Source organism: Wyeomyia smithii, chromosome 2, assembly GCF_029784165.1.
Source record: "Wyeomyia smithii strain HCP4-BCI-WySm-NY-G18 chromosome 2, ASM2978416v1, whole genome shotgun sequence".
Lineage (NCBI taxonomy): Eukaryota > Metazoa > Arthropoda > Insecta > Diptera > Culicidae > Wyeomyia > Wyeomyia smithii.
Genome location: NC_073695.1, coordinates 97833541 through 97856450, shown reverse-complemented (window position 1 = coordinate 97856450; position 22910 = coordinate 97833541). Strand labels below are relative to the sequence as shown.

The 22910-nt window shown below is 38.7% G+C and overlaps 1 protein-coding gene across 3 annotated transcripts in view; it reads right to left on the bottom strand.

Moving 5' to 3' along the window:
- LOC129723962 (protein alan shepard) overlaps nt 1-22910 on the bottom strand; it is a 425406-nt gene that overhangs the window by 60471 nt on the left and 342025 nt on the right. For all 3 annotated transcript variants that reach the window (XM_055678477.1, XM_055678476.1, XM_055678478.1), the window contains exon 5: nt 5425-5475. In XM_055678477.1, the coding sequence (XP_055534452.1) occupies nt 5425-5475 (51 nt within the window). The remainder of the gene's footprint in view (nt 1-5424; nt 5476-22910) is intronic.

Here is a 22910-nt window from a genome sequence, read left to right as displayed (position 1 = left end):
AAACCGCATTTTCACTGTCTCAAGTTGAAACGACCTTCATGGTCTGCGGCGTCAATTTTCAACGAAAGTCCGGTCATTGATAGAAATAAGATGTCTGATTTAATATCGAAATTATTTGATTTGAGCCAATTCATGCACACAAGGCAGTGTGTGTGGTTGATCGAGGCGTGTGTGGAGCATAGAGCAATAGAGAAGGGTGATCGATATTGGTCTTAGGGGAAACTACCTCTCCCAGTAGTTTAATTGGTCAAAACAAGGATTTCTTTTTCTAAGTCTACATCACATCCTTAGCCCGTGTCCATTATTAGCATCCTTGAAAAAACACATGCATTGCCTACTTTATAACTTAAAACAAAAAAGTTATTTTTTTCAAACAGTACACTTTTCATAACTTTTGACAATTTGAGATTATGCGGAACATTTATACAAACAATTGTTCCGAAGACATCATTAAGCTAGGATGAAAGTGAAAGGTACTATGGAATTAAGTTCCACTTGTTGCCCTTTTTGGCCACTACTGTGCGTTACAGGGAAAAAAAGTTATCTAGTTCATGAAGTTGTGAATATCTGAAAATGAATTTTCACATCTTTTCGTTTTATAGTCGAAATAAAACTCGCCCATAAAATTATAGCAAACTTATAAGCTAATGCCAAGGATCTTTCATATGATGTCTAGTACCACTCATCTAAAAATACCTTCAAGGACAGAGTTTGTGCTATTTGCGGATTATATTACGCTTCGCAGGTAATGTTGACTGAACACAAAAAGGTACATGAACTGTCAAAAACACCAGAGAAAAATCTTCAAAATGGATGGCTGCAAGACAACAGCAGGAAGTCCTGATTCCGATTCCCCGAATGGAAAGCGACGAGCTAGAGTAGGTGGATGAAAATGACGTGGATTCTGGAAGAAGAATTCAAACTTAACTTTTTTAATGTTTACTATCAAAAACATATGACAATTATAATACCACAAGATTGGGGTAAAATTTACCTATCGAGCAAGACATTGAAGGTCAAAATTTGTTGAGGTGAAACGGACACAAATGATAGACTTCTAGCCACCACTTCGAATTTTTAAACGCACAACATTCGGAAATAGTGCATTCCCTGTGAAAACGTTATTTTTGTCTTACTTCACAGCAGCAAGCATAAAATAGCGTTTTCACAGGTGACGCATTAACTATTACCGAGTCTTGTGCCTTTTTCATAGTGGTGGTTCGAAATTGGCCATTTGTGGCCTCAATATCGTTTCACCTTAAGCGGCAGCAAGACTATAAGCATTCGAACGAGTCACATCTTCCAACAAAACTGTGGTTAGTGGAGCGTAGCAAACAAAGACTAATTTCTCATGGATGCTCCGACATTTTAATTAAAAAATTGCTTTGTGTCTGGTTTTGATGCGAGTCAACTAAATACGTTGAATTGTGCTTATGAAAAAAGTGTTGAATTGTAATATTTTTTGTTTACGATAAATGAAATCAGTGATATTTTAGAGATTTGTTGAGGTTTGAATCATTTAGAAACCGTAATCACGGTTCATTTCACAGCAGCGACCATAATAGGCCTATCCACAGGGTGGAATCATAGAAGTGATACACGTATTCGAGTGGCCCTCGTTGTATTTTCTGTCATAACATGACAAACTTCTGAGCATGTTTACGTGTTTACTGTTTCCGCTCTCAAGAAAATTGCAATGGATTCAAGTAGAGCCTTAATAAGGGTCTTGCACCTGCAAGGATTGACTAACATAGAGATCAGGAGGAAGCTGTCACATCTGAATTTAAGCAGATTATTCGTCTATAGGACCATCAAGCGTCTCAAGGATACAGGCACGGTTTTTCCCAAAAAGAAGACGAAGTGCTCGGACTCCAACGCTCATCAACGCAGGGAAGGAACGTTTCCGGTAAAATTCAGCCCGTTCGGCAAGAAAAAGGGCGTGTGAAACGATCTTGAGCCACACTACTATGCAAAGTGTTATCAAAAAGGACCATGGATATTCAGCTTTTAAGAAGCAGGATTAACGGATTAATTCGTAAAAATATTGCCGAAAAGGTTGCACAACATTATTTTTTCGAACGAAAAGTTGTTTACTCTGGAGGCAAATTTGAACAAGCAAAATGACCGTGATGAACCTTGTCTTCGTGATATACCAGCCGATATAAAAGCAGTCGAGCGATATCAAAATGTGTCAGCTGTGATGGTTTGGGCGATATATTGACCAAAGGGAAATTAGCATTGCTATTCATTGACAGGGGCGTGAAAATGAACAAGGTATACTACTTGCAACACGTTATCAAAGGTCATTTGCATCCTTGCGCTGAATGCTTTTTGGGAGAGACAGTTTTTGCTTCCAACAGGATTCAGCACCAGCGCATAAGGCATCGTTCGAAATAGTGTGAGCAGAATTTGCCTTGTTTCATCAGTTCATCTGAATGGCTTGCATCGTCACCGAATTTGAACCCGCTAGACTTCACTATCTGGGGATTCATGCTACAAAAGTTGGACGACGTTAGGTATTTAAGTTTGGACACATTAAGATTTGGGACGAAATGCCGAACAAAGTTGTGCGTGAGGCTTGCAATGACTTGAAAGGCGTCGACGGACCGTTATCAAACACAAAGGTGAAAGATTTGAACTCCACTAAGTACATTGTAATTTTACTACCTAAAGATATTATTGAAATCGATTGCGAAAAAAATAAAAAGTGGTTTGAATTTTATGACATAAATAAAGTGTATCGCTTCCACGTTGCCACCCTGTAAAATATTCTGACAGCAAATTGTTTTTAAAACCTATATCTTTCACTTTGATCCGTGTTTTGTTTTGAAAATAGTAGATATACAGGATGGAAACTGAGAGAACAAATTTGATTTTTTGATACCCACATTAACCTGAATCAGCCCAGAATTCGCCCTGAGTATGTAATTTTCTCAACTTTGAATAGCTACTGCGTCCACGTACAAAACTAAACTAACTTGATGTGATTTTCTCTGTAAAGCGGTATCTTTTGGAGTTCATGAAAGTATTGTCAAATGATGGAGTTGCCAGCGAATTTTATCTTATATCTAGAATTTCATCTTATATCTGGCATCATTTGGTTGATTCAGGTAAGAATTCGCTGTAATCTGGTACTATAATTGCGGAAACGCTGACAGTGGCTAAATCGACTGTGTATCATGTGCTTCAATATTTTTGTGAACAAATAATTGTTGTTCGGATGGATCATGTTGTACGTCGTTGTGGGTCTTATAATCGACGGCTGACCCACGACTCTTTACAACATCGGCCAAAATTAATGCCGATGTACTATACTGAAAAACCGTTTACGAGAAGGTTATAGAAATTTCTGGTCTTGCAAGCAACCAAAAAAGAACGCTTAAACAAAATCTTGTAACCGAAAGATGTGTTTTAAAGTTGTACAACTTGCAAAAGTTGTTGAAATTCTACTAGGCCACTGCCAGAAGAAATGTTTCTAACAAATTTAGATTAGTTTTCGTCGATAGATTTAGCAGAAAGTTTTTGATTTGGCAAGGGATTTGTAACTGTGTACAGAAAACATACATTACAAACAAGACAATGGATTTGAAAAAATAAATGGCGGTAATGTCTCATTCCTGGAGATCTTAATTCTCCAATTACCCCCAAATCAACCCAATAGAAAAATATTAGGCAATTGTTGGGGAAAAATTGAAGAAGATTACCAAGGTGGCTCGGGATGCTGCAGACATGATTAGATCGTGGAATAGAGAGGTCGCTGAGGTTGACTAACAGGGAGTCTAGACTTTGTTGGAGAGTATCCGAAGAAAAGTGCGAATATTCAACAAAAGTGTAACTGAATATTTTCAAACAACAATAAATTATCTGTATTTGAATATAAAAACATTTTTTGTACCTTCAACCAATCCCGAGATACAACTGGTTTTGCGATTCCGGATTCTAAATGAATATGTTTGACAAGACGGCAATAGGCGATTACCAAACGCCTTCGGTCGATAATAATACGTCAATAAGAGTAGAGCTTGAGACCGTACACTTTGCTTATCACCTCGAAACAAGTTGACGTAGCTTTGAAGAGACCTGCTGCTCCTGCTGGTGGTTTCATAGGAGTCAAGTAAATGTAGGGTAAGACGGCCTAAGATCGACCAGGTAGAGCTAAACTAATATCACAATATGAGATAATATTCAAAACACCGCAAAATAAGATTTTCTATCACTTTAACCCTAGGAAAATTTCGCCATAAATATTTGTAAGAAGATTCAATTAAAAGCCGTTTCATCTACTCCTAGGTCCCTGAGTCAGCACGTATGAGTCAGAGTTATTTATTTGCGTCACGCGTGTAGTTTCATACAAGTTTGCCAGCTCATCCTAGCTTCCAGGATTGAATCGGGGTAATGAATGAAAAGGAAGGGGGCAGCAGTGCTAGCGTCGAACAGGAGAGACCTTTGTGGCTGTACTAGCTGTAGATTGAATTTGACATTTTGCAATGAAACTATTCGTTGAATAACTTTTGTTATGATACTGTGATTGACTGAGAATGTAAAGTGGCATTTGTTTCACCGCCGTCATTCTGGAAAGCTCTGATATCAGTTTAACCGGGTGAGATTCCAACACCCACATATTCGAAAGCTTCTTAGCATGCGGTGTCGGAAATGCGGACAAGGAATTACGGCAATATGTCCTGTTTCTGCTGTTGACTTTGATAAGGGTTGTTGCAGGATGGCATTGCTAGATAGAAAGAGAGTGAGAGAGAGAGAGAGAGAGAGAGAGAGAGAGAGAGAGAGAGAGAGAGTGCGGTAGAGCGGTGGCGCAGGGAGGTTGCGAGAAGCCCGAAGAAGTGAATTATTATTTGCGAACCAATGCCGGCACCCCCTGAACAATGTTCATCAATAAAGTCACAAAGATTACGTGTCACCGATCACAAATGGCATAAAATTGGCATAGAAGGGTCTACCCCTGTCGGAAGCTTGGCAGCAGAAGCCACGCGGCAAGCTAAAGGCCCATTTATTGATCCCGGAGCATTCACTTGAATTTTAAAACTCGATTATGTCGCTGTGACATCCCTTTTGGGTAGGTACATAAATCACAAGGGATGGAACCTTCGATAAGAGTTAGAGAGGCAGTTTCGCAAAATGTGATGAAGCTAATGGCCAGTGCAGATTACCTTGAAGTTGTTCGTAAAGAAATGACTGATTATGGTGGGTTTATTAATAAAAGCAAATCGTATTTGTGTTTGTCTCACGATGTTCGGTTACTCAAAAATATGCCCCAGTGAGGTAGTTATCTCTCATCTAAGTGGCTTTGGTTGTTCATGAGATTCCACACTATGTCGATATTTCACCGATATTACTAATAAAAAAAAAATTAACTCAAATACAGAAACATGAACTACTACTCTAGATTAGGAAAAAGTTCTCAAGTACCTGATGTTTTGTGTTATAGAGGGTGGTCTCCGACGGTGCCAGTAAGCTTACCTGAAAGTAAAAAAAATGCATTTTAGAACGATTTATATATACAGATAATTTTGTGTGGAGATGGCAACGCTTTTCTTCGGCAGGTTATGCACTAGACTGTCCGTCATGAAATAAAAAAAAGGCTGCGAAGTAATTAATACCTCAGCTGTATTTATAAAATAAAATTTACGTTTACATCAAACTAACCGAAAAAAACTTTACAACCCAATGAAAAGTAAAGTTAAAACTTAACTTATAGGATTATTATTTAATTAAAACTTGCAGATCACTGTCTCGAAATCTGTTTGTGACATTCAACTGTTTGTATATCGGGGTAGAGTACATCGTTAGGTCACTATTGCAATTTGAGGATGACATACATTTAACAGAGGTCGAAGTTACGATAAACACGGAGTTTTTCACATGGCTCTAGTGTAAAGTGACCAGACGTCCCGTCCCGTCCGTTTTAACATAATGTCCCGCGTGGAAAAACGTCCCGCGGAATGTCTCGCGTTCATCTAAAGTGTACTGCGCGCCTTTGCAAAGTCCCGCGGTTTCGAAAAAAAAGAACCACAAATGAATAAATGTCCAATATTTTCACTGGGACGGTTGTCGGTATCGAATTTTTCAATGCTAAATGTCTTTAAAATGCATGAAACGTAGGGATCTGGTGTTATCCCGATAAAACGATTTCCTGGGACTTAAAAATTTCTGAGCGGGCTAACGGAGAGTTTTCCAGCCATAAAATTTCCTCAAAATAAAACCCAGAAAATCGAGTTTTCGATTTTTTTAGATAACACCAGATCTTCACTTTTGATGCATTTTTAAAACATTTGACAATAAAAATTCCGATACCAACAATCGTCCCAGTTCCAGTTAGATATTGAAATTAACATTTCATGGACTTCATCAGCCAAAATAGGGAAACTTGGACCGCTTTGAGGCAAGTCCAATAGAGCTGAACTTTTATATGTCATTGTCATTGCCATTCTACTATGCACGCGTAATTTTTAATTATTTCGAAGAAAAGTATTGAAACCAAACCACACAACCCTCGCCTCCCCTTCGTCTAAGAAATCGATTGGTGTCCCGCGCTTAGGCTCTAACTATCTGGTCACTTTACTCTAGTGAAAACTGCTTGATGCTGTTTTATATAAAACTAGCTGACCCGGCAAAATTCGTCCCGCTTATTTTAGTGGCTAATTTAATAATTTTAAACATTTCAAATTCATTGATTCCTTGCGATTGGATTATATCGTTTAAAAATGATTGGTTTTATCGGAATGACCACATCTTCGACTTTTGGCTTTTGTACTTGACCTCTATTCCGGATGTATATTGGGTGCATTTCAGTTATTTTCGTTGTTTTCCGGAAACTGAAAGTGGTCATCTCCTAATTCAAAATGGTGTCCAGGGTCAATGCTTGGCTTCTCTACATCATTTCGATTACGGACATATCCATATGTAGTAGTATTCGGTTATTTTCGGTTGTTTCCCAGAAGTTGCCATTTTTCAATTCAAACTGTTGTCTAAGGTCAATTTATAGCTCTTTGCATCATTCTGGATCCGGTGATACTCATATTGGGTGGTATTTGGTCCTTTGGGCTATTTTTTAGGAACCGTACGTCACCGTCTTGGATTTAAAAATGGCATTTGGAGACAATTTCTGGCCCCTGAGCGTCATTTTGGTTTAAGAAACACCCATATTGGGTGTTATTTGGTCAGTTTCGGCTGTTCTCCAGAAACCGGATGGCACCATTTTCGAATTCAAAATGGTGTCTGTGGTCGATTCTAGCTACTGTGTATCATTCTGGTTCCGGTGATACTCATATTGCATGGAAATCGGCCATTTTTGGCTGTTTTTTAGAAACCGGAAGTTGCCATCTTACAATCCATAATGGTGTCTGAGGTCAATTTTCAGCTTCATTCTCGTTCCAGAGATACTCGTATTGGATGGTATTTGGTCACTTTAGGCTGTTTTCCGGACACCGGAAGTCGCCATCTTACAATTCAAAATATTGTCTGAGGTCGATTTGTGGCTTCAGTTTGTCATAAAACATCCCGGAAATACCCATATTGGGTGGTATTTGGTCATTTGCCACTGTTTTTCAGAAACCGTAAGTCGCCATCTTGGATTTCAAAATGGCATTAGGAGACAATTTTTGGCCTCTGAGCGTCAATCTCGTTGAAGAAACACTCATATTGGGTGGTATTTGGTCATTTTCGGCTGTTTTCCAGACACCGGAAGTCGCCATCTTACAATTCGAAATGTTGTCTGATGTCGATTTGTGGCTTCATTGCATCATAACAATTCCGGAAATACCCATGTTGGGTGGTATTTGGTCATTTGCCGCTATTTTTCAGAAACGGGAAGTCGCCATCTTTGATTTCAAAATGGTATTTGGAGACATGCCAGAAGAAGGAAGGGTGTCGAAACATTATGGACATGTTTGTTACACCTAAAAACATTCACCTGCCAAATTTGGTTATATTCGCTTGATTGGTTCTCGAGCTGTGCCTAATTCGAGTTTCATTTGTATGGGACCCCTCCCTTATAGAAGAGAGAGGGGTGTCAAACCATTATGGATATATTTGTTACCCCTAAAAACAATCACCTGCCAAATTTGGTTCCATTTAGTTGGTTTTTTCTCGAGATAAGCAGAAATTTGTGTTTCATTTGTACGGGACCCCTCCCTTCCAGAAGAGGGAAGGGTTTCGAATCAACACGGACACATTTATTACTTCTAAAAACATCCACATGCCAAATTTGGTTCCATTTCTTGGTTAGTTTTCGAGATGTGCAGAAATTTGTGTTTCATTTGTATGGGACCCCTCCCTTGCAGAAGAGGGAAGGGTCTCGAACTATCTTAGTCACCTTTCCTGGCCCCTAAAACCCCAATATACATAATTTCACGGCGATCGGTTCGGTAGTTTCCAAGCCTATATGAATCAGACAGACACGAATCGTCTGTACCCCAGTTCACTCTCCAACATCATTAGACCAAACAAAGTCAACACTAGCAGATGAATACGCACCCAGTGAGACGAAGGCCGAAGTCATCGATTTACAATTGCTAAGTAATGATATCGATATTGAATGTCAATTAAAATGACTTCCACGCCCACTGGAACATTGATATACCGGAAAGGGCTAACCGAGGAACGTTGCTGGGGACACAGTGCCAGTGGCGGCGCAAAGGCAAAATGAGTTTATTTACGTGGAGTTGTTTGTATTTGTTTCTTTAAAATGGAAAGGATGGCACCTATCACTCGGCAACCTGTTGCACTCTGGCCACCCGGCTGTGTTACGGACTGTATACGGTAGTCACGAGATAGCACCGTGGGCGGCCTGGCTATCGTGCGTACAAAGAGAACTGTCTGTCGGATGACGTTTGGTCGATATTTTTGACAGTGTCTTCAACGCTGGTTGTCACTCAACGGATCGGTATCGATTTCCTTAAAGCGTGAAAATTTGATAAACGAGGAGCTGTCACTGTTCAATATAAATTAATGGGAACGTTTTGTGAAATTTTGATTTGAAAATTGTTGTCATGCGTACTCACTAGTAATAATCCATTCGTAAGATACAAGCGGTTGGCTGTTCGTAAAAATTAGCGCACGCACGCATATCGCGTCGAACGGGCAGCCAAGATAGAAGCAAATTGAAAATCGATATTCCTCAACTGACATTTGTGCTCCATTGCTATCACATTCCCAAGTTAAAAGAGGAAATATGAGCTTCCTCACTCGGTGGAAACAAGACCCGTTTCGAGCCATGGACTTTGACTTGTGTGTGATCCGGCGGAGCATAAAACTCCATTAGCATTAACTGAATCACCCTTGTAATTAGGCTCAAGACTGAAGATTAGCACGAATAAAATAAATTTATCAGGTCGTGGAAGTGTTGTTCATCGTTGCAAATTATAACAAATGATTAAAGCAAAAATTGAGAATTGCTAAGGAATAGTTTCTTATCGTTTTTGATCATTTATTTAGAACACCTCGCTTAATAAATTATACAGCTTTTATTTAATCAACTAACCCTGGCTGTTCAGTTACTGTATTTACGTTTCTTTTTCTTACGTTTAATTACGTCACGAAACTGTGTTCAAATTCGATCAACTAGATTAGTTGAGAGAATTCGTTATCGATATTGTTTTTGGCACATTTTGCATGTGTAGGGTAAGTACAACGATACACCGTGCCCCAGTGCTGAGTTGAGAAAATTTGCAGCTCGAAAAGTTCCTCGACTCGAATGGGATTCGAACCCGATATCACAACCGTGTGGGAGAGCTAGCCGACCGACATCGCTGACCACAGAGCCACGGGGAGCGAAATCAGGACATAAAGCATAAAATCAAAAATTAGCAGAAGCCAACAAATACAATGAGCAACTTTTATGCTAGCATAAAGGAGTTTGCTTAGCGGGCGTAAAATCACAAGATATCAAGCGTACAAAATCAATCCCGAAGCCCATATCAGTAGCGCACATGTTGTTTGAATGGCCTTTTCTTCGCTCGTCTGCAACAGTGACTCTTATCACCCGCATATAGCGTAGCCAATATCAACATAAGGGCATCTTCAGCGGTGGTCCAAATCATTGTTTTGTTCTATTTTTTTTGGAACAAACTCAAATTCCCTGTTGCACCGGTGGTGTAAATTTTGTTTTATACCGGATCTAAATTGAAAAAATTTGGAACTGGTATACGTTTTGGTCTATTTTTTTCACTTTTTGGAACAAGAAATAGATCGTTCTAAAACCCTTTGTACGCTGCCAATAGGTGGGTAAAATGTCATATTTCAATTGAATACCTCATTTTTGGCTATTTCCATATAAGCGTTTTGTGCGAGTGTTGGGGAATAAACAAAACAAAGATTTTTTATGACAACTCACAATTCATTTTTGTGGCTTTTCTGAAGCAGAATATGAACAGGTTTGTCGTTTTTGGCATCAAGGAAACCGACCAGCAAAAGTGGGAATTCTGAAAGACCATAACCGTCGCCTCAATGGTATTGGGACTAGAGGAGAACTTAAGAGGCCAGAAAAATGTTCCTAGAAGACACTGAACTGAAAACGTTCAAAATGCTGGGGTGACATTGCGCATTTCGTTTCGAGCAGCTTGAACAAAACTAAATGATCGCTGGGGCGTTATGTTTCGTTTTTCGTATTTTTCGACTTTGGGGGTTAGATGAGCCGCAACACAAATGACAATGACTGCTCCTTTTAAGCTTGAAGCATAACTGGCAGTATGTGACCTACGCGATCAAATATTTTACGCTATCCTCCGAAACCCTACTTGTAGCAGAAATTTTAGATCATACCAATCCATCCTGCGAAATGTCATTGACGCTTGGGTCAAACCGTCAAATCCATAAAGTTTTGTGGATATAAAGTGTCTTGCCAAAGTAATCGTTTAATGTGCGTAAAAATTATCGAATTTCCGTTTGTTAAATATTGAGTGTTTTTTATTATAACAAGTCTCATTAACTGATAGCATGGGGTATTGAATTGTTGACAGTGTGACAGATGTCAGCGGTTTAAAACAACAAGAAATACAAAACCGGTGCGGAGAACGAATAGTTGGTCTTTATTAGCTAGTTGTATTCAGGTTTCGCTGGTGTAAATCTAGTATAAATTTGTTTCAAAAATAGACCACCGCTGAAGATGCCCTAACATGGACACAAAACAGCACAGACATGCGCTGGGTTTGTCATGCATTGCGGGATGTCATTCACACTTTTTGTTTTCAATAATCACCATCAACATGTACCGAGGTGTGGGTACTGTCTGCCGTTTCTTGTTCACGAGTTGTGGTGGGCGTACCTAATTGAAATCGGAACTGACAAAAATTGTAAGTTCGTGTGTGGAAACGTCAATGAACAGCAAACATAACTGAGATGTCCTTTCAACCACGTTTAATTTATTTTTCTTTTTTGCCTTGCTAGCTCGTGCTGGAAAAGTAAGCTAATATCGTATATATCCAGCTTTTCCTAACAATCGTACGCGTGTAGCATTTCAAGAATACTGACAATATCCTCTCGACGGATACGAGTTGCTTCTCAAGTAGGAAACTATACAAGCAGTTCCAATGGGCAAGTGTGCGTGACTCTAGTTTGTTGTAATACGAGCACGTACATTGACAAGAAACGGGATAAGAAATAAATTATTATTTTAGGATTATTTGCACAAGGAAACAAACTTGCCACGAAGTATTCAGTTGCTGAAGTATTACGTTTCCAACTTTCTGGTATACTTTTATGATGAACAAACGCATGGATATAAGAACTAACGATCATTCAAGCTATGATGCATTTCATATTTATCAGCTAGATAACACGTAGTTTATTTATGTATCTGTCTTTCAATTCGTTTTGCAAAATGTACAAGGGAAGTCAAAAATTCTACAACGGATTTATAAACGAATTAAGAAACTTTCGATTCGCAAGTGTTTGAGATCGAAATATATGGGGATCCACAATGCACAATGCATGTAGTGCAGTGAAACAGACTCCCAGAAGCGACCTCCCTTTCAGTTTTAGTTTTTTTTTTATCTGTCTCCCCCATGCTCCCACAGCTGCTCATTCCCTACGCAGTTCCAGTGACAATTCGATACATTCAATAATGGTTGTTCACAATGGAGAGGAAAAGGAAAAATCGGATGACAATATAACATATGTTCACTTCGCTACTTGCAGCTTCTTGACGTTGTACGATAGTCAGACTCACCATTCTACTGTTCTTCCTCTTAATCTTCGAGACTCTGCCGAAACGAACAGGATGCTCTTAGCAAAATCCATTAGATTCTTTCTTTCCCAGGGAAGCAACCGCTTTTGGGCCCGGAGAGGTAAAATCTCAGCCCCAAAGTTGCTCCGTTACGGAGATACATATTTTCTGCTCCACTGCAGCGCTGTTGGCATGCTTCTGGGCCTTCTCGGGACGAACTTTGGGAACACGACAAGCTGAATAAGTTGTTTCGAGTGTGTGTGTGTGTGTGTGTGTGTGTGTGTGTGTTTGTGAGTGTGAAGGGGATTACTTGGTTGAGACGTGAAACTGCTTACAGGACATCGAAATAATGTCGGGATATAAATAGACAATCGCTGCACATTTACACATATTAGCCTCCCAGATGCTCGTGAGATAGCTTTCGGGAGTGATAGGCTACCATTAGCTGTAGTCAAGTGAGGGTAATAAATTAGAAACGAAAGTGGGAATGACAAAGATAGAATTGAAATTGAAAATTACTTCGAGGAAAACAACAACAACGTTGAGCAATTTAACAAATGTATAATATTGGGAAAACTAACGACAAAACATAAAAATATATTAAAGCTAGTGATAATAGTGTTAGAGTGATAAAACAATTGTTGGTCCAATTCTTTGAATATCTGAAACTTAGTTGACCCAGATTGCATATCTACCTTTTATTGTTGTTTTATCAACTGGTGAAAATCGGTTGAATGTCCTGACTCATTTTATATAGGATTCACACATGGCTCTAATGCAGACATCAAAAGAACATTCTAATGCATAGAACCCCTTTGCACAGTAACAGGTGACAACTAAATTCTACTGTTGTCAAAAAAGGTATATGAATCGTTCCATGCTACTTCGACAATCGATTCTGATGATCATTTCCGATTTTGCTGAAACTTCTCACAGTTGTAAAGAGGTAATTTTAGGTTATTAGTTCATCATGTAGACTCGTGACTGCTGTCTCAAAAGGGCCTATCCAAAATGATGACTGATGGATAAAAATTTCAATATCAGAAAACCGGCTTGTTTGATTGAAATGGTGTCTTCAGCAAAGTTGTAGGTAATAAAAATGCGGCTATAAAAAAAATTGTACACTGTAAACAAATTTCCTTTCTGTGCCAAATTTTTCAAATTATCACAAAATATTAAATATCTCAAAAAGTACCGTTTTTAAAAATCCATTTTTTTTACACATTGAAGATGACAATATGTACTACTATCTGTCAAAATTTGGTAATGGTAAAATGAAAAACAAAAAAGTTATGAACGTTTGAGTATTTTGACATTTTCACTCTGAGCTTTTTTTTTAAATGTTTTTTTTTTCTAGCTACACATTACAATGTTATAATTTATCACTGAGAGCATTATTCCAATCCAACGCGCTGTTTTTGTACCAAAATTGATGATTTTTACACTGGCCCTGTTGGAATTGAATATGCGTAACTCACCGGCGAACCCTGTTATTAGAAGGTTGTAAAAATAAGACGAACACACAAGGTAATTTAGACAGTACGTGTTTATATCAAGGTAGTCTAGTTTTAAAGAAACGGGAGCTTAGGGATGGAACAGAGCAGGTTTTGCTATTAAACTTGAGCCTGAGGCAGTCCACGCAAAAAAAAAGTTTCAGCGAAATCGGAAATGGCATGCTGAAAAATTTTTTTTACCTATGTTCCATGGAATGCCTCATATTTACTAAAAATATTCATATCAAGCCTACGCTTGCCTAGAAAACGGCAAAGTCCCAGAAGGTCGATTTTCGGCCAAAAATTTTTTTTTTCGAGATAACACCAGATCTCGACGTTTTATGCATTTTTAAGTCGTTTGGCATCGAAAAAAAAGTTTCGATTTTTCCAATTTCATGTACTCCCACCTTGGTAGATTTTCGAGGGTTGAAAAATCACAACTTTGAGCTTTGAGCTTTGAGGCTCCCCGTGAACATGCCCGATTGAGCTGAAATTTTGCATAGATGGTTTTTTGGACCAATAAGCAGAATGTACATGGCCGGTTTTCGAAATCTGACATGACTCTTTTCGCTGCCACCCTAGTATGCATATATTGGATACAAATGGGGTCGAAAGGATGCTCAGGAAAGTATGTGTTTTTTTGCCGTAACGTGATGATGCTGTGTTGTGTTTGTGAAGGGGTGGAGTCAAAATTTCCCTCAAAAATTCTTGTCTTTAACCCTGATTTATACAAGAAGAACGAATTCCTTTTTCGCCCTATTTTGGCCGGTCTTCCACTACCTTCCAGGAGAGTTATTGTTAAGATTTGCAGGAAATTTTACACAGTCGAAACCGGAAGATTTTCGCTTTTTAAATGGTTCACCGTTTGCTTTTTGCTGAATTTTTTGTGCAGTTCAGTAAGAACTGTATAATGCGCTTGCACAAGGCTCCTTGTTTCGACGCCATTTCGAACAGAGCTAAGCATGCATACATAACAAAAAATACTGGTATTGAGAGGAGAGAGAGAGAGAGAGAGCTTACATTTACATAACTCATTTCTTTCTGAGCGTGTTTGGTGTTGCACGAGAGATCCTTAAAAAAATTCAAAATTTTAGATGTCCCCGTTAGTTTCATATTTTACTATCTATAGTGTTCTAGTAAAATTATATACACTGCCTGCTTTGCAAAAAAAAAAACAAAATGAAATCGTAAGACAAAAAATTAAAGCTAATTAATATCAACAGCTAATAAAAAGCTATTGATATTAATCAACCCTTAAAAATTCTAATTCTGTTTAAAGTTGAGTATGTCAATTTGAATGCTGAAAATAATTGGTTCTGCCAACATTACCAGTGTACCGGCGTCAGTCAGATTTTTATCAGAAATAACCTCTGCAACATGTTGTAGATCCTACCTACGCCTAGAATATTGATCTACATTTGTTTGTGTGATTCAGCTGAGTGTATAAACTCGATACGACAAGTTACTTCTGATGGAAATGCTACTGACGCGGGAACACTGAAAGTATTGGCAGAAAAATGATTTTTAGCAGTTAATTCGACGTACATAACTTCAAACAGCTATAACTTTTTTCATGGACATACTAGCTCTTCAGTGTCCTCGGCGAAGTTGTTAGGTATCTAAAATACAGTCAGTTTTTTTACGCGGTTTTTTTATACGCGGTTTTTTTTACGTGGTTTTTTACGCGGATTTTTGAATTAACGCGGTTTTTTTTCACGCGGATTTTTGAAATCACGCGGTTTTTTTTACGCGATACCGCGCTAATTCAAAAAAAAATTTCACGAATTTCCGGATTAACGTGGGTTTGGAACCAGAAACGTTTAAGTGTTTATCTAGTAAAAGACTTAGTCCAAAAAATACTCTCCGCCCACCGAAAGATCCGGAATGACCGTCAAAGAGGTCAATTTACTACTGGAACTACTGGTTCTAGAGCGTCTCGGGTTTTTTCTAAAGCCCTTCTTGCTGGACTACTTCACGCGGATTTAAAAAAAAAACGTGTTTTTTTACGCGGTTTTTTGAATCACGCGGTTTTTTCTCGCGGATTTTTGAATTAGCGTGTTTTTTTTACGCGGATTTTCGAATTAACGCGGTTTTTGTTTACGCGATTTTTCTACGAGGTACGTATCCCCCGCATAAAAAAACCTAACTGTACTATACTTTAGCGCAATTTAGCACATTATTGAAGCATTACTGAGCTCTTTAGAAAGAGAAATGTAAAAGAGTAGGTTTTCCCATACAAATTTTTATTTTAATTTCGAATGCAATGCACAAAGCGGAGACAAAACCAATCGACCTTCGTAAAGTTTTAAATTGTTTGGAACCAAAATAAACTTGCTTTTGAAAAATCGACCACTTTGCCCCGACCCTAATGTCGAATTCGTTTTCGAGGTGTAGCTACACTTTTTCCGGACTATACTATGCAGCTTCAAATAAAACATTTTCAGTGTCGTTGCATTGGTATGCGTAATAATGGGATAGCTGTCAATTCGTTTTGTTTTGGTCATTATCGCCATTGTCATTTTGTCTCGTTTCCATCTCATATGTCCATCTCGCAAATGTGCTGAAAAAAAATTACCTGACACCTTACCACGTGAAACGAGAACCAGAACAAACCAGTTTTGACACATATGTGTGAATGTGTTGGTAACTTCCTACAGTACACTCTGCTTTTTTCGGGTGTAATCCGGGACGAAAAAGGGTAGTCAGAGATAGAAAAAGTGTAGTCCAGAAAGTCAAATAAAACATTTACGGTGTCAAAAGTGTCGTTTGAGTGTAGCTACATCGCGAAAACGAAAACGACATAATAGATATATTAGAACGCCGCTGATATACTTAGCGTGTGAGGTGTTATAGTCATAAACATAACTCTCTCAATGTAGTGTGGGTGTTAGGAACGGGGTATAATGGTAGAGGGTGATACAATATTTGATGCTGGGAAGGTAGTCCAGTAGTTTAACTGGATAAAACACAGTTTAAGTAGTTTTACTGGATAAACACCATGACGGAGACACCAGAAACTGCGGGTTCGAGACCAGCCTGGATGAGGTGTATTTTTAACATTCTCGTAGAATCACATACTCTACCCTTCGGAAGTTTGGAATCGCTCCAGTATTGCAACATCCAGCTTGAATATTGTAGCCCTCCGAAAAGTTTAGCATCTCCTAAAAATAGGCCGATTTATATAACTCTACCCTTACTAACACGCAGAGAATCCTGAGTAAGAATCCCCAGGATACGTTTAACTCAGTGACGAAATCGGAAAAGGAATCCCACTCAGGATTCTTATTCAAAAGCCATATACAGGGCATTCCTGAGGATTCATTTTTCAGGAATCCTTTTCAAGGACGCTCACGAATCCAATGTGAGGAATCCTAGATAATCAATGCTAATCGTATGTGTTCGGGTATCATGTGATTTCGACAACCTAGAAAGTTGCTTACTTCAGCAGGAGGTGTTCAGGAGATCGAAAGCTTTTATTTGATACATACTTTGCTTCGAAATTCAACTGCAACGCAGCGCTAGTGTGCATCCAGTTTTGAGTATTTTGAACTTTTTTATCTCGTGAATCAGACCCTTTAGAAAGTTACTGTCTGTAGTATGTTGTTCATGAGGTCAAGGGGTTTTAATTGATGCAGAGATTGTAACTAAATTCAACCGCTATGCGGTGCTAGTGTGCGTGTAGTTTGAGTATTTTCAACTTAATTTATCTCGTAAATCCAACAACTTGAAAAGTTGAAGTTTTGATCAAAGTTACCAGGATAAGTTATAAAGTTTGATATGGAATTAGGCCGCTACGTGTGCATGCAGTTTTGAATATTTTCGACTTAATTAATCTCGTAAATCCAACAACTTATAAAGCTGCAATCTTCAGGAAACTTATTCAAAATATTAAGGGTTTTTGGTTTTAGGGCATTTTGGTTGGAAATAAGACCACTGCGAAACGTTAGTATGCATTTAGTTTTGAGTGTTATGAAAGTAATTTGTTTCGAGAATCCAACTTCCTTAGAAGTTTTAGTATTCAACAATTCAGCGATTTAAATTTCTTAGAAGTAATTATGCAGTTTAAATTATTTTGCTACGCTGGTCGAAGACCGCAAATTTCTAGGACTTTCGCGGGATAAGTTAAGGTCAAAATACGATAAACTACATGCATACAAACTTTCTGGTAAAGTGTGCTAGTCGCGGGATAAATTAAGGCTAAAATATGAAGAATTACATGCAACCACAGACAGATGTTTGAGCAAAAACGATATTATTCGAAAATTTCGTGTTAACTTTTAAACAGAAATACGTTATTAATCACTCGTACACTAGCGTCGCATGGTGACCGTATTGTAGGTGTACGAGGCTAGCGTAACTGGTACCGATATCTGGTAACGTATTGCTATTGCCTACTAAAAAAATTTACACCTGTTGGGAGTTCAGCTTGGACGTCTATTAGCGCCGCAACTTGCTAGAAAGTCGGTATCGTGAGATAAGCTAATATTAAAGTATGACGAATTGCGTTCACACTAGTGCCACATAGAGATGAAATTCTGTACCAAATTGTCCACCAACCACAAATCCTCGATCTTTTGAACAACTTAGCTGAAGACCGCATCCTTCCAGAAGAACGGCACGGTGAGATAAGTTGAGCCCAATATACCAAGATTTGCGTGCACACTAGTGCCGCCTAACATTGGAAGTCTGTACTAAACTATCCACCATCCAGAAATCCTTGACCTTTTGAACAAGTTTGCTGAAGGTAGCAGCTTTCTAGGTAATCGGAAACACGACATATTTGCCTATTCCAGGTGATGCTAAACTTTATTATGGTATGGCAATGTTTAAACTGGGTGTTGCTGATTTTACAAAAACATACGTAAGACAAAGGAAGAAATTAGTTTGTAAGTAACTTATAAAAATGTAGTTAGACTATAGATGCAATGTTTTAAGGGCCTAAAATATAATGAACATTTTACGTTACAATTGAACTTACATTAGAACAAATATTATTCAGTTTTTCATTAAGGGGTTATATACCTTTTTGGTCGAGAAAAATGAGGGAAGTTTGAATATATTTTTAAGTGCATAGCACCATTTTCATTGCATCAAAGTGGTATTTTTCTGAAAGTACAGTTTATCAACAACAATAAAATACGTTTTATTTTGAGATATACCAATTATTACTGGAGTAATGGCCGTTTCCCCGAAATGCTATTTTTTTGCAGAGGCTTGCGGTGATCCTGATAGAGACTCAGCGGATCAACCGAAATCAAAAAACTCATATTAATTCATTAGTTTAGAAGTGTGCCGGGTCCTTGAACGATCGCTTTTATGAGTATTTTGTTTTCATTGCAAACGGGAACGTTTTTCCCAAAAAATGCACGTTTTGGGCGCAAAAAATTGCATTAAAATTTTTTTTGCGGCAAAATGTAACTGTATGTTTCAAAAAGCGATCGTTCAAGGACCGGCGAATTTTATAACGAAAATTTAAAAAAAAGATGAAGGAAATCGGTTCAGTAGTTTTCCCGCAATCAGGATCACGGCAAAGTCATTTTCCGGAAAAAAGTATTCCGAGATAATCGCGTGTAAAGTTTCAAGTTTAGCTTATGCGGCCGGCGCGTTGCAAATCGCTCTAACTTTCTTCCTATTGCTCAGATCTTTATGAAAATCTGTGGGAATGTTCTCAAGATGTTGTATTTAGAGATAATGTAATAAAAATTTTTCCGGTTTTTTGAAAACTAAAAAAGGTATATAACCCCTTAAACTGCAAGCCGAAATGCTAAAACCCCTTGTATTCAACCTCAATTTCAGTCGAAAATAACTTCAGTTTTTCCTTAAATTTTGATAGATCCTTGGAATTACATGTAAATGAATTACATCGTAATGATAGAAAACCACAGGAAAATATTACGTTACATTGATTTAAAAAATAGTTTATAAATAGGTACTGCATTTTTCCTTCAAATTCGTTAGCAACACATAAGTTCTGATACGATTCCCTGCTTGCTCACTTTGTACAGCCAGCTCGTTTTCGGCGGAAATTATTGTGCCTGTAAGGTAACGGTTTTGCCGTTTCTATATTTGTTGGGTTCATAAATTCCACTCTAATCGGTAAAGCCGTATGCTACTGTATACCCTGTGGAAGATGCGGCTTTGTTCTCTATTTCCGGTGTGCTCAACCAGCATCTCCGCAAAAGTCCGAAAAAATGCGATTTCACGTTTCTCGTGAAAACCGCGCAGCTGCTACTAAATAGATGTTCGGGAGTCCGGGGGGCTTAGGTGACCATAACAAATTGCAAAGGTAAGCGCTACTGCTGATAGAATTAACTAGCAGAGTCGTGCGCTGCTGCTCTAAAACATAGCTTGGACAGAGAAATAGATTTTCATTTGGATGGAGTTTCCGATGGAACGAAAACTATGAAATTGGCAGGGTTGCTCTGCCTTGTTAGTTTGTCTCTGCGGCAGTGGAAAACAAATAGAGATGAATATTTCACCGGTACCGCTGCAGATATGTGGTTTAAATTTATGCAGAATTAGGTTAAAAAGCGATAATTATCTGCTCGCTTCGGCACTAAAATATAAAACAAATTATTTCTCATTGAAGTTTGTCATGTCTTGCTAAAAAAAGCGAAATAAGAATATAAATGAAAAAATAGCAGAAGAAAAGTTATAACGACCTGCCATTGTTTGAGAAATCTTGGCAGCTAAATAAAGGTGCACAAGAAGACTAACCCTCATCAGGTTTGTTGCAGCACCCTTTTTTATTTGATCTAATATGTTTCGCAGAACAAACGAAATAATGGGGTTTCCATTTTAAAATCATTGCGATTGCCAGCTAAAAAATATCATCATCAATCAGTGAGTAAACGGAGAAAGTTTTTCTCATTGGTGTAGACATGAGGATGAATCGCCAAATATTTTAATGTTTTATTTTGTTATTTCGCCGAATAAAAGATCTTGAATGCTGTCGAAAACAGTTTTTCGGTTGATGTCTCTTCTATTCAATACCCGGCGCGGAGTACCTGGAGTAAGCTTCGCGGAACCTCTGTTTTAGAGCATTTTATTGCAGAGGTAAACCAGGCTTCAGAAAATGATCGATCCAGATTTTCCAATTTTTTTCGTGTAATTTCAAAACAAGTGGACACCCCCTTAATGGTATCCTTAATAAAAAGGAACCATAAACCATTAATACAAAGGAACCATACGGAACTAGACTTCGAGCTGATTGTTAAACAATTTTGTGGTTATTCATTATGCGGGAAGATATCAAACCTTAATTAGGTTCGAGTAGACCAGGCATTTTAATTTGTTTCTGTTCAGGTTTGTAAAACTAGTTTTTCTGTTTAGTTTTGCGAAACTTTTTTCATCCCACATTCGGTGGAATATTAAACGAAAACTGTTGGATAGATTTGTACAGTCTTTATCGAAAAACAAACTTCTGTTACTGCCAAATGTAAATAGTTAAGGGAAATAGGGTAAGGAACTGAGTTAGAAAAAATACAATCAAATTATTTTGCAGTAAGGAAATCTGATGGTTGGAAAAACCAGTAGCTTGTGGGATTAAACTCGAATCTAAAAATGTGTTGGTGCTCGCTATTTTCGGGATAACGGTCCGGAAACGAGCTCCGAATCGGTTGAGTGTTTTGAATGGTTGGCGTGTACCCTATGGGTGCCTAGTCCCTGGTATGAAAACAGTCATCGGCACATCGCGTTTGTCTACCACACTACACTGTTGCGTCAGCCTGAACCTTCTGCTAGACATCGGAAGTAAAATTAAACTTTGATAATTGAATTTGTCTGTCTATGTTTCCGTACGTCGTACTTCAGCACAGCGAGACGCATCTTGTGATGGGTCGATCGATCTGGGATTGGTTTGCGGTTCTAATTTAATTAAACTTTTTTTTTCTTTCGTTTACTTGCCGGAAAGAGCATTCTGCAGTAGTCATCCCTTTTGCGGTGATCTGATGGATACCCGGAAGATCTCTTTCGGAAAGGGGCAGAACCACACCGCCAGTTGGTTTGGTTTAAAGCCAAAAAAAGGAAATTCAAACCATTGGAATTGGTTTTGTGAATGCAGGAATATGAACTTTAAAAATCACCATTTCCATACAACAGAAACCTACCATATGGCAGTATACCAGTTTATCGCAGTTACACATTGTACACGACGTTTGCCCATGAGATGGTGACGTATGACATTTTTCCTCTGTGATATTGGGGACTTGCGCGTCGTATTCTCCGTTGTTGTCTTGCACGTTCCACCTCGGCTCAGGTCAAATTTTTTGACGATGAACAATGAAGATTCACATACAACAGATTGGACAGCCTAAAATAAAATACTACTGGCAACTGACCAGAAGTAATACAGCATCTTTGGCACAGCACAGGATTTACAACTGAAACTCACTTCCGGGAAAATCGATTAAGGGCGGCCACGTCTGCAATCTGGTAACAATATGGTTCACCAACTTTAATGTCACTTCGATACAAATCAATCACAGGATTCTGTTGACTCCAATAAGAACGTTCGGGTGTGATTATTCTGAAATGTTCCTGCTCAGCTGGCTACCATATGTGCAGGGGACTGGCCCACGCTCAACAGCACCAGGAAATGCACTACGAACACGCGACGACGCACCGGTTCTTGTTTGTGTCGGGAAACAAGCTCACGTTTGACAGCCAGCCTGAACCAAAACGACGAACACTCGGAAGCACAGTGAGCGTGCGGTACATGAATGGACATCAACTTGAGGAACTCGAGGCGTATGGCATTCAATCTCACTCTCGCTCTATTACAAAGCGCTTGACTGTGTCTGTGTCTGCACGGTAGTTGATGACGTCGATGACGGCTAAACGACAATATGCGACAACGGCGATGACAACAAGCCAGTATCGTTTAGGGGCGTCTACTATCAGCACATGCGCATAGTTTACTTTGCTATGCTCTCTGTCACTTCCTTTGGTCGTTAGCTGGCGATAAAAAATCATGCTGTGGGTGCATAGAAATCAGAAGAACCGTATAGGGACGAGATGTATGCTACAGAGCGGCAATATGTGTGATGCCTTACCAGGGCACGGAGAACTCCTAGCTCAGGTTTAACTATCGCACCATTGTGTGACATACAAAGTATACCCTAGCATCCGAGGGTAGAGATGAAATTTATAAGTAAAAATGTTGTGCATTCATTGTTGTCAAAAGAGCATACACTGCAGAGATTGTCATGCGGGTGTCATGGCTAATGACAATAGCGGTT